The sequence below is a fragment of the Sciurus vulgaris genome (genome assembly GCF_902686455.1).
Source record: "Sciurus vulgaris genome assembly, chromosome: 15".
NCBI lineage: Eukaryota > Metazoa > Chordata > Mammalia > Rodentia > Sciuridae > Sciurus > Sciurus vulgaris.
Window position 1 is genome coordinate 66,368,946 of NC_136476.1, and position 17,663 is coordinate 66,386,608.

A 17,663-nucleotide genomic window follows, 5' to 3' on the forward strand; every position below is an offset into this window, starting at 1 on the left:
CCCTGTAAGGGCAGCACTTAACCTGTTTGCTCACTATACATCCCTGGCACCTAGAATACAGCTTCCCCACAGATGTATCAATGAATCCTCACAGGATAAATGAATGAAAGGAGCAGGAGGGTTGCAGGTGGCACAAGCACAGTGAACCTCGAGTCTGTGCCTGGTTTCCCTGTCACCAGAGTTACCTGCAGGTGCCCGCTGCTCTGATTTACCTGGCTGCCAGAGAAACAGGCTTCCGGGTGGTGTAGATGGTCTGTACCGAGGAGACAGTCTCTGTCAAAGGCCTCAGGGCCACCGCTGGAATCAGTGGGGAAGACTGGCCAGGACAGCACTGTAATTTACTGTCTCTGAAGTCCGCCTGGAGAAGACACAGAGAAGAGGAGATTGATCTCCATCTCCGAGTTCCATATCCCACAGGCAGCTGCGCTCTTTCTAAGCCTCACTGTACCTGCTCCTGTCATTTTTAAATAATAGCTAAAATCAATGGCCATTTTAAGTGATTTTGCTTTGTGCCAGACACTATGCTAAGCACTTTACATACATTACCTCTCTTGACAACCTTTTAAGGCAGAAATCATATTTCATCACATCTTAGATACCATCAGTTATAAGACACATCATTTTAGTGTGTACCACACAGAAAGAAAAATGTGGCATTCAAATTTTGTCATGTTGTACCCTGTAGTAAACATTCTGATTTCAAAGATGTAAAGAGGTTAAAAAAATAAATAAAAAGTGTACACCTTAGAATTGATTTTATGGAAAAGGAACTTGAAAAGCTCAGATAAGTTAAGTCTTCTCTCCAAAGTCATACAGGAAGTAAACATTAATAGCAGTATTCAGAAAGAGGGTTTGCTAACTCTATAACTGATGTTTTTCACCAATTTAGCCCACATTTGGGGGATCCAAAGTATGATCCCCAGGCTAACAGCATCAACATTATCTTGAAAATTGGAGGGAAAAAAAAAATGCTCAGGCCCTACTCAAGCCATTGGAATCTGAATGTCTGCGGATGAAGTCCAACAATAAAAATTTTATGTCGCTTTTATTACAAAGTAAAATATGCTTATTACTTCTACATAGAAAGCTTAGAGGATCTATGTAAAAGTGGATAAATGAAGAAATTCCCTAATCCCTTACTGCCGTCATCAGTATTTTCTCACAGTAGTTTCTCCTATACATAGTTTTGGTTTGTTTTTACACCCTTTGAATAATACCACCGAGGTATGTAGTTCATTTATTTATCTTTTGTGGTGCCTAGGATTGAACCCAGGGGTGCTTAACCACTGAGTCACATTCCCAGTCCATTTTATGTTTTATTTTGAGACAGGGTCTTGCTAAGCTGCTGAGGCTGGCTTTGAACTCTTGATCCTCCTGCCTCAGCCTCCTGAACTGCAGGGATTACAGGTGTGCACCACCACGCCTGGTCAGCTGTGTATTTTATAACTTGACTTTTTATGCTAGATCTTGACCCTGAACTTGGAGAAAGTTACTTTCTCCAAAAGAAGAGGCTCTGATCATCAAGTGGGCAATTACCTTCTTAGGGATTATACGGAAGGCCTGTTGTTCCTCCCAGGCATCCATGGAGACCACTGAAAATATCACGCAGAGTTAAGTTCTGTAAGGACATCTGAGTTGGGCAGTGGGGAGAAGGTTTATCTTTGAGGGTGGGGGCTTGCCGAGCCACAGAGAGCTTGCCCAGATATGGGGCTGGAGCAGTCATTTGAGCTGCTCATCAGCTCACCTGGGCTCACCAGCTTCTAGGCACATGGTAGGACTGCACTGCCCCCCTGAAGTTAGCTGTGACCATATCCTCTGCTTTGGGCTGGTGCTGTGTTCCCTATCTGTTGAAAGACTCAAGAGCCAGTGGGTGGTTGATTCCTCCTCCGGCTTCTCTTTCTTTTTTCACATACTGCTATCCTGAAAATCTTTCTCCTCTGCCACTGTGATTAGAAACGTTCCACCTGTCAGGCAACTGCTTCATTAGCCTGGGTCCCCAGAAAGAGATCCCCAGAAAGAGCACCAGAGAGCAGATTCCTTAGTCTACCCAGGGCAGACGTGCAGCCTGAGTAGGAAATTCCCTGAGTTGTTTGGAAGCACACACAGGGTTAGCCTATGCCCCCTGATCCAGCAGCTGGGGTAGGAAGTTGCTTGGGTGGGGGTTGGGCTTCTGATGCTATGGCTGAGGGACATCTGCACTGATGGTGCGGAGGCAGAGGTGCGGAAGAGGGCTGGGGCTTCGGCATGACTACAATCTGTGCAAGCGGTCTCCGTCTCCTTCAGTGCTGTGCATTCACCGTGGGCAGGGGTGAGGGGAAATCTCAAGAAGGTCCTGGAAGAGCCGGCCAGGTGGCACACACCTATAATCCCAGCAACTCGGGAGACTGAGGCAGTAGGATCACAAGTTCAGGTCCAACCTCAGCAACTAAGCAAGGCTTTAAGCAACTGATTTAAGACCCTGATTCAAAATAGAAAATAAAAAGGGCTGGGATGTGGCTCAGTGGTAAAATGCCCCTGGGTTCAATCCCCAGTACCAAAAAAGAAAAAAAAAAAAAAAAGTCATTAAAGAAGCAGTAAAAATTACTAATTCAATCTCAATCCTAAGTACCTATCTTTTAAAAACTCTTTTAATACTTGTTAAATGAGGAAATAAATGAAAGCACTTTCTTCTTATTCTGGGGAAGAAGTACTGGGGACTTCTTCCAGAGGTACTCTATCATGGAGCTACATCCCCAGCCCTTTTTTATTTTTTATTTTGAGACAGGGTCTCACTAAGTTGTTCAGGTTGGTATTGAACTTGCTATCCTCTTGCCACAGCCTCCTGAGTTGCTGGGATACAGGGTATACCACTATCCCTGACTTCCTTCTTCCTCCTCCTCCTTCTTCTTAGGATCGAACCCATAACTTTGTGCATTTTAGGCAGGCATTCAACCCCAGCCAGTGAATGAACTTTCAGGTGAACAAAGGAAATAACAGAAGGACCGACCCAGCGTAGGAAGAGGACAGAAATTGAAGCCCGTCAGGGGCCCTCATCCTTGATGGACCAACATCAAGCCTCATCCTTGATGGACCAGCAGACTGTCTATTCAGTTAATGGGCCCAGAACAAAGCAGAAACTGATCAGCTAATGCCATGAGTTTGGCTAACGTTACCCACCATCTATCAGAAATTCTAATCATTACCTCCCATCTAGTCCCCTCTGCTGAGTTACTCACTTAGATATCCTACAGCCTGTTTCCTGTTTCCAGCAGGTCTTTCAAAGGCAAATACATCATGGCCAAAGGCAAACTCATTATCTCCCCCAATTTTGTCTTCCCTCAGGTTTGCTTAAGGACCCACTGCATTCTGCAAGTCAGAAATCTGAGCACCATTTGTGACTCTCTCTCCACCATCCCGTCCAATATCTTACCAACCTCCTACTTATTTCCTCCATCTCTGCACTTCTCTCCACCTCTCCAATCAAAACAGTGCTGGGTTAAGCTCTCTGCCCTCTTTCCCTTAAGCCACTGTCCTGGATTCTAGACAATTGTTCTAGATCCACTGTCTGGACCCAAATGTTCTCCTACTGTGATCACAGGAATCCCTTCCGAAAGCAGCTGTCTGCCACCACCCTGCTTAGAGTCCTTTGAAGCCTTCCACTGCTCTTAAGGTAAGGATCGAATCCCTCCTGCGGTCTGTACAGTCAAGCATGACTTTGTCCCTATCACGTTTCTCCCTGCCTATGTCCCCTTCCTCCTCTCACACCTCAGACCCCTTGGGTTCTGCCATTCAGTCCCTCTGGTCTTCTTTTCAAACCCCTGAATGCACGATGCCCCCACCCTGGGCTCTGGCCCATGCTGCGCCCTGCCTGCTTCAGCTGCCTTCCAGCCACTCCTGCCCAGTTCCTGAAAGTCCCAGCGTGATTTCTGACACTGGCTTCCTGCTTCGTCCTGGCCCCCAGCTTTCAGGAAGGGCTTCTCCGAGTGTCTCACAGTAATGCCAAGGCTGGGCAGGAGGCCAGACTGCCCCACCACGGCCAACAGAGGCAAAAGGAGCGGAGCTTCCAGCCGGGGAGCTGTGTCCAGCAAAACTACAGTGAGGCTGGAAGGGGGTCAGGGCAGTGCAGCTAACATCCTGGCACGGCCCTGCGGCCCTGTTTGCCCATTAAGAGGCAGGAGTTGGAAGCAGTTCATGACCCCAGAAATGGACTGTTCTAGGAGCCTCTTCTTTTCCCTGCCTGGACTGCTGACACCTTCCTGCTCTGCTCATCTTCTGAAACCTGAATCAGCTCCCTCCCTCCATGCCCATGGGATTGAAGCCACCTTGGGTAGTGACCATCACCTGGCTCATGAGATTACACTTAGGGCCACCCCAGGCCACCTCATAGATCCTCCACTTAGGACTGAAGTCTGAAGAATCATACAGTCAGTAGGAATTGCTAACTGATTCCTTGGAAGAGAAGAGAGTGAGAAGAAGGGGGAGAGAAGGACATTCTCATTACCATTTCCACTTATTTAAAGTAGAGGCTGGTGCTCAGAGAGGTAAAAATCACTAGCCTAAGATCACAGCATGCTCAGATTTGGATCCAATCACCTGAAGTTGGAAACAGGAGTTCAAAAGAGCATATATATGTAGATGTTCACAGCAGCACCATTCACAGCCCAAATCTCCTCCAATGATGAACAGATCACCAAACTGCAGTGTATCCACACAGGGGAATATTACTCCACCATGAAAAAGAAGTGAAGTGCTAATACAGGCTCCAACATGTGTGAACCTCACAAAGGTGATACTACGTGAAGACAGCACCAAGGGCCCCAGGTTGTATGACTCCATTTGTAGAAAGTATCCAGACTAGGTAAATCCACAGAGTAGAAGGCTGGTTGCCAAGAGCTGGGGGTCAATGGAAAAAGATAGAGTGCTACTCATCAGGTATGGGGTTTTCTTTGGGGTGATAACAATGTCTTAGAACTAGACAGAGGTAGTCATTTCACAACATTGTGAATGTACTAAGTGCTACCAAATTGTCAGTTTAAGTAAGTTAATTTTATGTGAACATTGACTCAATAAAATAAAACAGGCAGACCCCAAATCCCAGCTCCTTCCCAACCTGAGTTGAACAGTCCATTCTGCCGTCCAGCATCCCACAGAAAAGCACACCATGTGGGAACAGCATTTTAAAAGGCAGATCTGCCCTCTGGATCTACTTACGGTAAACTGTGGCGCAGTGCTAAAAGGATCAGGAAACGGGCTCACCGTATCAGCCGGGAATGTTTTTATCTTCAAAAAAGAGAAAGACAAGAGGGGTTACCTTCATCTGAGAAAACAAAGTTTTGAAATCTTTGGCAGCACACCCAAACGGAAGGGTGCAGGGACCTCCATGGGGCCCTGGTCCCTCAATGCGGGCTGGTGGTCACGTCTACCTGCTATTGGACCACGGGGCTGTGCCTGGCAGGGAAGAGGATGGGGCGTCCTTTGTGGTTCCCCTCCCCAAGGTCGGCCTGGGCCTTGCAGGCATGTGGAATCCCAGGCTTGATCCACAAAAGGCCACATTCAGGGTGGATAATAAGGCAGCTGTAGCTGCCCAGAGTGGCTTCTGAGGGCTTCTCCAAAGCCGTGGGGAATGGCAAGAGGCTGCTGGAAGGTCACATCAGGGACAGTCTATCACTGTGGGCAAGGTATAAGAGTCTGGGTTAATTAAGGCAGAATGTACCCTAATGCTTGGGGTCACTGCAGCACCAAACTGATCTGAAAGAGGCTGGACGCCCCCAGCAGGCTGAGTGGTAGCCCAAAACACCCTTGGCTTCCGTTTCTTTTGTCTTTGGCTTCCTGGAGGCCTTGGGGAATGGTAGGGCTTGCTATTCAAACCAGTATACCAGCAGGTCCAGCGCCTGGCGGCTCTGGCCCTAGCTTTGTCTGCAATCCAGGGGCTCAGAAGCCACCTGCACAGTGTGTGCACCCTGTGCCACCTGCATGCAGAGGGCTGCTGCCAAGACACCTAGCACTCTCTGCCCAGTGGCAGCAGCCTTGTGTCTCACAGGCATGTGTCTTGCCCATGAACCCTGGGTTGGCACCTGGGGCTCCTGTACTGCTAATGAGATAAGACAGGGATGAACAAGAGCACATTAAGACCCAAATTGGGTGAGGTTTTCTGAACAAACAGGGTAGGTCTCAACCAATATGGGGACCATGGTGTCTTTACAATGTGCACCAAGATGTGTAGCCCAACCCTGCTCCCCTCCCCCCAGATCAATATCTCCAAATTCCTAGAATGGGCCCCACACCGGAAGGACTCTCAGGGTGAAGCCTCATGGTACATTCTCCTCGCCACCCTGACAGGTCAACAAGGTGCTCTGGGACCAATGTCACAGGAGAAGAGGCTGCAGACAAGCGTACAGACCATCATTAAATAGAGGGGAAAGAACTTTCTTATTGCTATTAAAGAAATGTGAGAGTCAGCAACCTCAAAGAGGTTTTATTCCTGCTGTGAATGACAACACTAGACCCCAGCAGTTACACACGTGTTGCTCACGCTGTGGCAGAAGAAATTCACTGTCTACTGATGGTACTGCCAATTGGTCCAGCCACTTCACAAGGGGGCAAAAGCCACGGTCACACAGTGTCACCCAGCAGGGTCTAGCCTGATACTAAAAGCTACGTGCATGTTCCCTTGAACAGTGACAAACTGGGACCAAAGCCCGTGTCCCACAGTGGAGGATTGGTTAGGCAAATGGGGGCCATTCACTGGATGAAATATAGTCACATGCAATGTGGCAACAAGAACCAGAGAGAAATGACACAGTATTAAGTGAAAAGAGAGAAACAGATGATGATAGGCTACTATGATTTAATATCTGAAATTATGAATGAATATGGTCACATAGAAGGAAACATGAAAAGACAAAAAAACCATGCTAGGGTAGGATTAAGGGTGATTCCTTATAAACTGTTAGGTCGCTCTGCTCTTATGTCACTATCTTGATAAACAGCAAGAGAAGACGTGTTTAATTTTATTTATTTTTTTTTAATTTTCAACTGAAATGACACTTTCTCTATCTGGTGAGTAGGTACCAGAACTTATATTCCCCCCTTGAAAAAGCCAAGGATGCTCATCAAAATTCTAGGAAAACAAACTCTTCCTAGTTCTTGGGAGCCATGACTACAGGGGTGGGACCACAGCTGAGCCCCAGTTTGACCAGGGCCGGCTGGATTCCACACTCCCCATCCATCCTGGGCGAGAGCACCTGCCAGCCAGCCCTCTGAGGTCTGGCGCTGCTGCACACCCGTCCAGACGCCGCCTCGCCTGCGCTGGCAGGCCCCTCTCCCTGCCGGTGTACCTACCAGCCTCGTTTTGATTGGAGGGTACATGCAAACTCCAGTGGTCTCTTCCTTCATGGGGAGAGAGAGTGGAGGAGAGCAGCGGGAGTGGGCACAGTGGGGGTTGCTGGCGGGCTCTGCCTGCTCACGAGGAGAGGAGAGAACGGGAGGAGGAGGAGGTGGTGAGATAGGGAGGAGAGAGAGGAGATAAGGGAGGGGAAAGGAGAGAGAGATAGCACAGTGCAAGACAGATCTGGCAAATCCAGACTATTCTCAAGCCAGCTTTGCCTGCAGCTTCCTTCCAGCCTCTGGCCAGCTCACGAGGGTCCCACCCGCCACCCTCCTCTCCTAGCCTCTCTCCTCCTCTCTGGCCCTCACCTCTCTTCTCCACTATGTGAGCCCTGACACTCCAGAACCCCCTTCCCAGGGCTGGCAGGGAGGAGCCGTCACCTGTGCCAACACACAGGACTGGTAGCTGCACCCTGGCACACCATAGGGTTTTGAAGCACTGCCCAGAGCAGGTCAGAGAGCCACCATGAATTAGCAATGCCAGCCATGGGAGCCATATGCAGACTGGTCACACGCTTGAGAGCATTTGCCTTCCATGCCTGCCCCCACCCGCCCCCAGGTTTCTGCTAAAGAAGGGCAGGTGCTGTGGTGCGTAGGTAGATGTCCAGCAGGGAGCACGGGGAAGGAGGCACGCCCGGAGAGGAACACCGACTTTGGGATTCCACCTGTCATGGCTCTGGGTTTGGAAAACAGCTGACCTCAACCCACCTCCCTCACCCAGGTGCCCAGGCCTTGGTGTTCATACTGGCACTGATACTTGCTGCTTAGCTGGAATACACCAAGCACTGTGAGAAAAGTGCCACGCCCTTTGGAATGCCAACTTCCCCACCCTGGCCCTGAGGATAGCCATGCGCCAGCCGAGATCCAACAGCTCGTATCGGTGAGGATGAGAACGGAGAAGAGATGCTGCCCACTGTAGGGGAGGGGGGTTGCTGACAGGGTTACTCTGGGTTTCAGGGAGGGACCATTTGCTCCAGAGGGTAAATACACACATGTTGAGCTCAAGAGAGGTTCCTGAAATAGTTGGTGTCATCCCACCATGAGGAATAAAAGACAGCCTCTGGACAAGTTTCATTGAAAACTAATCAAGAAAATTGTAGGCCTCTTTTCTTTCTCCAAATTGATCTAACTCTGTCCCTTTGACAATGGTGCAGTGCTGGACAATTCCCAAAGGGCTTTTACAACCACAGTCCCTCAGTGCTCTTCACAGCAGATTTCTTCTACTCTCCACATATGGGAGATGCATAAATTGCATTTGCAGTGTCTGAATCTGGGTTCTAGATTCTCTTTTTGATTGTTTCTAAATCCTTTCTGCAGTAATAAGTGAATCCATTGTAGGTAACTGTCCTTAAGTTTGACCAGCCTACTGAAACCCTCCCCCCCTTTTCTCTGTTCCTCAGGATAAATCCCACCTGCCATCAGATGGTGTTGGAGGCCTGCGGGAAGCTGGCTCCTGGCTGCCCTCCTGGGTCAGTTCCTACCGCTGCCCCAGTGCACTGATGCTTCAGCCAGAACCAGCTGCAGCAGGGGCCCTCAGGTGACATTCTGCCTCTGCTGACATCAGCAGCAATTCAGTGTATATTTTCTGAAGAAAATAAAAGTTGGCATAAGAGACCGAGAAACATGGCCATGTTTCCTAGAGGCCAAAATGTGTTTAATCTGAAGATTAAAATGAATGACTTAAGGCTTTGCTTTCGTCGTAAATGTTGATCATTACATAAGCATTTCTGACCTTTCTAAATATGCACCTGAATGGATTTCAACAAAAGAGCATCCCTGGACTCTTACTAACTCCACACCCTTGGCTCTTAGTAAATGGGAAGGAAATAAGATAATGCATGTAAGCAGATACTATCTTGAAATACCATTTTATTCCCCCACCCAAGTATGTCCTCTCCTCCTTGGGGCTTTCCCATATGCAGGCTGCTACCTTCTTCTGTAACTGCTTGACTTTTGAGTTTCAAAATCTCATTCTGGGGGCACAGAAAGATTCTTGGCACGGATTGATGATGATGAAAATGAGTTTCTTCATCATCTAGATGAGAAAAGAGACTGCTGGTTTGAAGAGAGGAGAAGAGTCAAGCAAAGAGAAAAGGGGAGACCCTGGTAAGTCTTGAGCCAACAGCCCTGGGCCCCTCTCCATGGCTGAGGCTGCAAACAGGGATTAAAGAGCATCAAGGACTGGCTCTCAGGGAGAGCTGCTTAGGCCCCAGGACAGCATGGCCCCAGGACAGCATGGCACCCAGTAGGTAGGAATTCACACCTCCCAGCAGGACAGTGATCACTGCTGACCCAAAAGGGTAACAAAGGAAGCAGAGTGTCCTACATGTATCCCTAAAGGCTGACACTGTGGAATAATTGATTTCTTTCCCCTTCCCTGTGCCCTGGTGAGCACAGATAACCCACAGAGCTGCAGAGGGGCACCCTGATTTGGCTGGAGATCAAACTTTGGCCCTCCTAGAAGAATGATGTTCAAAATAAACACTGAGCTGTTGAGCCAGATGGGAATCCACTTCTGACCCCCAACCCAGGGCTGTCTCTGGGCCCTTCATAGCCTCCCTTGGCCAGGCCAATGTCCTCCCTAACACTCGTACTCTTCACTACCATGCCATGTGCCAGAAGGCACTGGGTTCTAACCGGCTCTGCTCCATAGTCAAGTGAGTGGTGTACAAAGTGCGGAGATCCAAGAGATAATGGAACACAGCAGCATAGGGGTGCATGGTCTGCATACCGGGAGCAGGGGTGGGCTCTGCATTCCCAGAGTCAAGCTGTGAAAGCTCATCAGTTCACCTCCTCAGTGCCACCAACACCCCCTGCAGTGCTCTCTCACTTCCCAAGAGAACGCCAGTGAGAGGTCCTGTCACTGGCCCTCTTCCTTGCCACCCTCTGTCCCAGACAGGAACTCTACGTGATCATGAATTCTGATGCAGGAACTGGGGACGGCAGGCATCAGGCTACAAAGGCTGTCTGGCTTCTGATGGTTAAACTGAGCTACATAATACAAGACTCGATGATTAGAAAGAGGTTTGGGGAAAGGAGGGGGAAATGCTTTAAGAGTGAAGCTGGAAGGAGCATTTCTGTGGAGAGTTTGAGAACCCAAGCCCTTGGAGCAGTACAGGAGGCCACAGATGAAGGAGGAGGTAAAGCCTTCGCCGTGTGGTGCAGGGGTGTTCATCTGATCTTCTCGAATGTGTTTTGAGAGATGCCGGTTCAAGATCAGGTCTTTTTGTTACTCTTGCCTCTTTGGACTGGGCTTCCTTAAAAACCACTCCAAAGAGATGAGACCTGATTCCAGGTGCCCCGGGTGGAACGTTCCTGAATAAAGGCAGGAACATTTGGTAGTATTCCAATTTCTCCAGTTCCCTATCCTTCCAATGCTGGCTCAAGGATTATGAGAACTTCAGGAATCTCAGCTGGAGGAAGGAGGAGGCTAGAGCTTGGGAGGTGACTTCCCAGGAAAGTATTCACGTGGGATGGGTGTCACCTGGGAAGTTTTGACACTCTTGCCCCCATAAAGTGCTGCTCCCCTTCCCAAGGAAATGCTGAAGGAAGACCCAGAGATAAGGCCAGAGGCCAAGGGCACAAAGCTGGCAGCCCAGGAACCACACCTCTTCCAGGCTGAGTCTCTCAGACCAAGGTTCTGAGCACCTCCCATCCCCACACCCCACTTAGCAACTCTGGGGACCAAACCTGGGTTGACAGCTTGGAGATGGTCCCAGAACTTCCCCAAAGCCTGGACTGTGGAGAGCAGGGCGGAGGCCAGGGCATCTGGCTGGATAATGGAGAAAGAGACACTTCCTGACTCAGACCATCTGCGACTGGAAAAAGTGCTAGAACCGAAGTTCAGGGCCTGCGTTCCAGTCCTGACCCTGACACAGGCCCGCTGGGTGATCTGATACAAGTGTCTGGCCTTCTCTGGGCCTTGACTTCCCCATCTGTAGAGGAGGAATGGGACGAGATGGCCCCGAGGCACCACTCCCACTGACAGATGACAGATGACAGAGCACGAGGAAGTCCTGGCTGCTGGTTAGGCACAGGCCACTTCCCTCTGTCCCAGCGCCTTCCTGTGGTGCATTCAGACGCCCCTCTGCAACCTCCCCCAGCAGGTGCAGGATGCTGACCTGCAGAGGTGAACGTGGCTACGGACGCACTGGTGCCTGTGATCCCCGAGTGGGATCAAGCCTCCAGCCCCAGTCTCCTCGGTGAGGCCAGAGGGCTGTTGAGATGCTGTGAGGAAGGGAATGGAGAGAGGGGGACCAGCCAAAGGGAGTAGCAGATTGCCCAAGTCCCCTCCTCCTCTCTAGGATCCGCTGACACTCACGGGAACAGGATTCATTCAGAGCCAGGTGCAGTCGGAGAAGGGTACCAAGGAAAGCCCATGACAGAGTGGGCTCTTGCCAACATGCCAGGTACCGGGAGGCCTTCTCTCCAAGGGCTGCTCATGCCCTGAGATGAAGGGTACCCAGCCGGAGCACACATATTTACGCAAACTTCAGTGGGCAGCTGTGTCTCAGTGTGGTACAAGGACATCCCCCGTCCAGGCCCAGGCAGTGCAGCACACTGAACCCTATTTAGGAGTTTAGTCAGAGCTGCCCAACATGCAGGCAGGGTTTCCCAGGGAGAGGACTGAGCTTCCTAGTGCTGAGGGGGTGTGAGCAGAGGTGGGACTGTCACTGGCTTTGGGTCAGCAGATCTCTGAGTCCCTGCTTTCTTCCTCATCTCAGTCTGTAACATCCAAACAAAAACAGATAATATAATTCCACAAGACATTAAATTACTAGCCAGATTCCCAGTACAAGTCTCCAAAGAAATCCTACCACTCCTGGAAAACCCACTATGTATTATTTTTATGAACTGCCCCTAGCTCTGAGATCCACCAGACCCTTTACTGAATTCTCAGTACTTTGGTCATGCTTTATTTGCTACACAGAATGTCTTGGTTCATTTTCTTCACCAGGAAAACTCCTATTCATACTCTAAACTCCATGAGCCTCCCGTTCCCCATTGCGCCCAGGCAGGGTTAAATATTAGGTCCCACAGAAGTGGCCGTTCATAAGGGGGCAAAGGATGATGAAGTGGTGCGGAAAGGGCCTCCGCTTTCTGGGTTTCCACCTCTGAAAGGCAGGGGGAAGGGCCCCCTCCCACCTGTGAACAGTCTGGGCAACCTGTCTAACAAGGAGGCTGTGAATAATTCTGCAACTTTGACTTCAACACAGGACAGGCGTAACTCAGAAGGCTCCCAGAGCAGGGGTCACCCACTGTCACTTCTCAGGTGTTTATCCAAAGGTGCTGGCTTGAAGCTCTCAGACTGCACCAACCCTCCAGATGAGATGTGCAACTGTGTCCATGGTTTCTTTATGCCAGCTGGTCAGCAGAGGTGGGAACCCCCTTGCCTGGACAGTGCTGTGTCCCCCGTGTCCTCTCTCAAAAGACTTCCAGAAATCTTTCCCTAATACCTCACTCCTCCTCCAGCAAGTGGGCCCTAAATGCCTCCCACTTCTTTCTCTTCTGAGCATCTTCTCCTGTAGCACATGGCCTTTATCAACCCAATATCCCCTCCAGCCTCTAGCTGTCCTCTCCACCCCCACAGCCCAGCACATGGCCAGACACGCAGCAAACCCTCAGGAGAGAGGTTCTGACTTGGTTCACAGCCCAAAGTGCTGACTTAGCACAAAGTGGACTGTGATTTATGCTCAAGTACACTTGGGTACCACACTGAGCCCAGCCAAAGGTATATCCAAGTTTTCCTGTAATAATACCTTGCACGTCTTTGTGGCACTTTCTGTTCTCATAGGACACACCTACATGCACATACGCTCTCATAAAACTCTTATAGTTCTCCTGTGACAGACGATGGCATCCTTTATCTTACAGAAAATGGAGCAGTGATTATCAATGTCAAGGCTCTTAAAAAGGGGAGCAGAGACTGCAGACAGGACTTGGCTGTGTGACTTCTGGTTCAGTGCTCTGTCCTCTAAAAAGGGTTTCTCACCTGCAAGAATCCCACAAGGGCCACTACCCCTAAAGGGAGACCTGTATGCAGAAGATGGATGATAGTCAGAGGCACAAGGGGCCTGGAAAGCCAGGGTACAGCCTTGAGTCACTGTTTTAGACCAGACAGATTGGTGGAAGCAAAAGCAAGAGACGGGTGGGCATGCAGGGCGCAGCCCAGGAAGCCACAAAGCCAAGACCCAAGCACGGAGAAGCCCTATGAGCAGCAGACAGGCGAGGGCGGGGACCCCACTCCAGAGGAGAAGCAGCCCTTCCTCCAGGGCTGAGAGGCGCGGGACCCAAGGTGCCTGAACCCCCACCCCAGGAGGTGCTCCCTGTGCCTCAGAAGAACAGCCCTCCCGGTAGCAGTGCCCACTCTCCACCCGGACCTCTGCCAAGATGTTGCTAGGGGCGGTGGCTTTTCAGGTTTTAGCAAAATGGGAAGTTTACCAGAGGAGTGGCTTCTGTGAAATCCATCAGGAGATCTCCCGGCTCCAAGGTAAAGGTCCCTCCGCGGTCCGAGGGGCTCTGCGAAGGCAAAGACATCCCATTAGCGACGCTTCTGGATCGACAGCAAACGCACCAGACAGATGGAGCTTCCCACCCCTCCTCTACCACTTCCTAACGCTGAGCTCATCAGGATGCCCATCCCCCACATCTCCCTTGCTCAACAGTGTACCAAGTGTGGAGACTGAACCCCAACTTTTTCTTTTTCCTGGAATCTTTCTGGATAGAAGTAGGGCATGGTGTGGAGAAACTGTCCTTTTTAGACCTGAAAACAACTTTTCTTAAGTTTTCTGAGTGTTCTTTGATAGGTCTTTTGGGGAAAGGCTTTAAAGAGTCCTTTGAATGTGTACCCAGAGAGCAGTCCGTCCTGCCGGGGGAGGATCAATTGGCCTTTAGGAGCTAAACTGATCTGCACAAAAAAAGGGGAAGATGCTCATGGCGTGTGGGCGGCACCTCTGAAGATCATGCTCCTTGGTTTTGGAAAACATTTTGTCCTCCTGCTCTGGGGTCTTTGCTGCATGGGTGGTTTTGAGGCCCTTTGGAGGGGAGGAAAAACAAGGAGCCATCAACTTGACACCAGCAGGGCCCTAAGGGAAGAGATGGCCAGGAGAGGGAGCCCTGCGGCCTTTGGAAGGATGTCGCTTGCTTTCCCTGCCTGGCCAGCCCACTCCCTTCTGTTTGTAAATATTTCGGCCTGGGTTTAAGCAGCTGGAGGATCTGTGCTGAGAGCTTGTGTCCACACTTGAGACAAAATCGTAAGAGGACTCCCTACAGCAGAGAGAAACCCAGCTTAAGATTCCAGGAGGTGATCTGCAGAAATGCAGAGAACCTCAGTGTCAGCCGGTCACTGGTTAAGAGGGCTACGCACATTCCTATGTTTGTTCCAGACTCCTGGCGAAGGGACCAGGGAAAGACCAGCCTTGGTCATGCAGGATATGGGCTTGGACTATTGCTATGTAGATATTGCCAGGAATTGTGACCCTGGAAACTGCAGAAGCCTCAGGCATCCAGTTAAGAGGACCTGATGCTAGCCCCTGGGCTGGACCAAGAAGACCACCTTCTCATCTTAGGAGGAGGAACTGAGGCTTGAACAGTCACAGGTCTGTGAATGGAGCACCTGAGAACAGATTGGAGCTCTGGTCTTGCCTTCAGGACACCTGTCCTGCGTGCATACCTTTCCTCATGCAGGTGCATGGACCAAGGCAACCTTTGACTCAGCATCCACTTGGACAGCAATAGGTTTGTCTGTGTTTGGACTGATGCCAAAGAGAGACCACAGCTAGAGGTCACTCAGAGAAAACCAAGAGAAATGTCTCATGTAAAGTTTTTGTCACTGTCCATTCCCATCTCTGGCAATTTCCTGGAATTTCACCCTGATAAAGAGTAGTATCTCCTATTTTCAAATTATTAACATGGCTTATCCTGTAAGAGGAATGGGATGGAGATAACAGTGTTTTTATTCCTCCAACTTGTCCATCATGGAGTGTGGAGGCGTGTATATCCCTTGCCGTCTTTACAGTAGAGTGATAGCTGATGTAAAATGATATTCTAAACCAAAATTGCCCCCAAGAATCCCTTAAATTGCTCTTAAAGTACAGTGTACATGGCTTTATATCATAGATGTCTCCCACAAATGGATGGCTTATATTTTGGGGACAGGCTACATGAAAACATGTTTTGCTGTTTTCAAATCTGAATACACAGAAAGGATCATGCAAAATTTAAGTGTACATATCAAATGTCACTCACTAAAAGGACCCTACTTGCCCAGCACACAGCAGTTATTCCTTGGTGCTTCTCCCATACCTTGGCCCCTGGGGACAGCTGGCTCTTGCCTTCTGACTTCTGAGGTGAGCTGACTTTCTGGAGCTTGGGGGATACCAGTGGTACTGTGGCCGCCGTAGTGGAGTCTGTGGCTGGGGCTGTGGTGGTTCCCACCGCCTCGGCCAGGTCTGGAGGGAGGTCGTCTTCATCACTGCGGTTACTAAAAGCACATGAAGCTCTGCTCATTACAATAACACACAGGCTGCGCAGCGGCGGGGGTGGGGGCTCCTCCAACACGCATCCAGCATACAGAGTCTAAGAAACTGACATTTTTTTTTTATACCTAAACAAATTTGAGCTGGATTTTCTGTTACTTGCCAGGACTTCTTTTAAAAATTATGCTGAAATACATATAAAGTGCTATTATCATTGAAGTCCTTTTAACTGCACAGCTCAGTAGCATTAAATACATACACAATATTGTGTAATCATCACTACTACCTGTCTTCCAAACCTTTGCACTTACCCCAAGAGAAACTCCATATTGTTACTAAACACAGCTCTCTGTGGCCTCCTCCCTACAGCCTCTGGAAGCATCTGTTCCCTTGTCTGTCTAATGAACTGGTCTACTCTAGGCACAATGGAAGCACAATCAAACCACCTCTGTCCTTCTGGGTCTAGTTTGTCACATTTGCTATGGTGTTTTCAAGGCCCAGTCATGTTGTCGCATTTATCAAAATGGCACTCTTTTGTGGTGAGGAACACGCCACTGTGTGGATGTACCGCCTTTTCTTGTCCATTCGTCTGTCAAGGGACACAGGTTCTTTCCACTTTTTAGCTCTGTGACTGATGCTGCTGTGAACATGGGTGTGCAAAAATCTGCTTGACCCTGGCTTGTAATTCTTTTGGATTAGATTTTCACCTAGGAATAGGTCGCTGGGTCCTACGCTACTGCTTTGCTCAGCTTTTTGAGGAACCACCAAAGCAAAGGATATTATTTGGAGAGGGGCCGCTTAGGCAGGTGTATGCAAGGCTGGTAGGAGCCTACTACTCTGAGCCAAAGAATAATAGCCTCTGTTGTGGCCTAACAGCAAACTGTCCCTTGGGTGTGACAAGCTGGTTACAGGGGAGGAGTGTTTGTTTGGAGGTCAAGTAACTCTGGTCTTCGAATCTCTCTGTGGGGAGGAGGTAACCTGGGAAGAAACGACTTCACAGGAAGCCACCACCATGGAGGGGAAGTCTGGCCTGGCACTGTGGCTTATCTCCATGCTTGAATCTGGAAGGAAGTGTTACTGTCCCAAAGCATATGCCAAGACTGGAAGCGCCCTCTGACTTGGTCATCCTGGCACATCACTGGAGCAGTGCCATTAATTCCCCATTCTTAGTATGGACAGTATCTTCTCATTTTCAGAAATGAAGACAAGTCTCCTAGTGGCTAACCTGCCAGTTTGCTGCCTGTGCAGTAGAGTTAACTCAGAAGGCCTGAGATGCTCAAGCCCCATATGCATTCCAAAGGTACCCCTGGCACTGACCAGCTCCTGGGAAACATCCTCTGGGCCATTGGGATAGCCTGCCTGGTGAGAGTGTCTATGTATCCAACACCTTGGGCCATGTCAGAGTTTATGCTACCCATGTGTCACATAGTGAATCACCTGGATTTGTACACCTGAGGTTTTAGGACCATGCTAGATCAGTCTGATCTGAGGCAGGGGTCAGGGTGGTCTGGAGATTGAGCAGCTAAGGTCAGTCATGTGGGTTTTCCATGCTTATATGACTGACCCCCAATAAGAACCCTAGTCCCAAAGGTTTTCACTGCTCTAGTGAGCTTCCCTGGTTGGTAATACTCCTATACTTTGTTGCGCATTATTTCTGGGTGAATGCATCCCTGCCCATGTGACTTCATGGAGACAGGGCAGTAGGAGCTCCTGCCTGGTTTTTCTTGGACTCCACCTCTGTGCTTTTTCTCTTTGTTGATATTAATTAGCTTTCTTGACTGTAATAAATGGTAGCCACGCGTATAACTGCTTTTCTTAGTT

The 17,663-nt window shown here is 49.5% G+C and overlaps 1 protein-coding gene across 6 annotated transcripts in view; it reads right to left on the reverse strand.

Annotated features, from left to right (window-relative positions):
- The window catches only part of EPB41L4B (erythrocyte membrane protein band 4.1 like 4B), a gene marked incomplete at its 5' end in the record, with an annotated part of 131,091 nt that overhangs the window by 4,158 nt on the left and 109,270 nt on the right, over nt 1-17,663 (reverse strand). For 2 of the 6 annotated variants that reach the window (XM_079112580.1, XM_079112585.1), the window contains 5 exons: nt 213-358; nt 5,191-5,259; nt 7,321-7,437; nt 13,807-13,884; nt 15,670-15,847. In XM_079112580.1, the coding sequence (XP_078968706.1) occupies nt 213-358; nt 5,191-5,259; nt 7,321-7,437; nt 13,807-13,884; nt 15,670-15,847 (588 nt within the window). The remainder of the gene's footprint in view (nt 1-212; nt 359-5,190; nt 5,260-7,320; nt 7,438-13,806; nt 13,885-15,669; nt 15,848-17,663) is intronic. The other 4 variants (XM_079112583.1, XM_079112582.1, XM_079112581.1 and 1 more) reach the window with 3 other exon arrangements.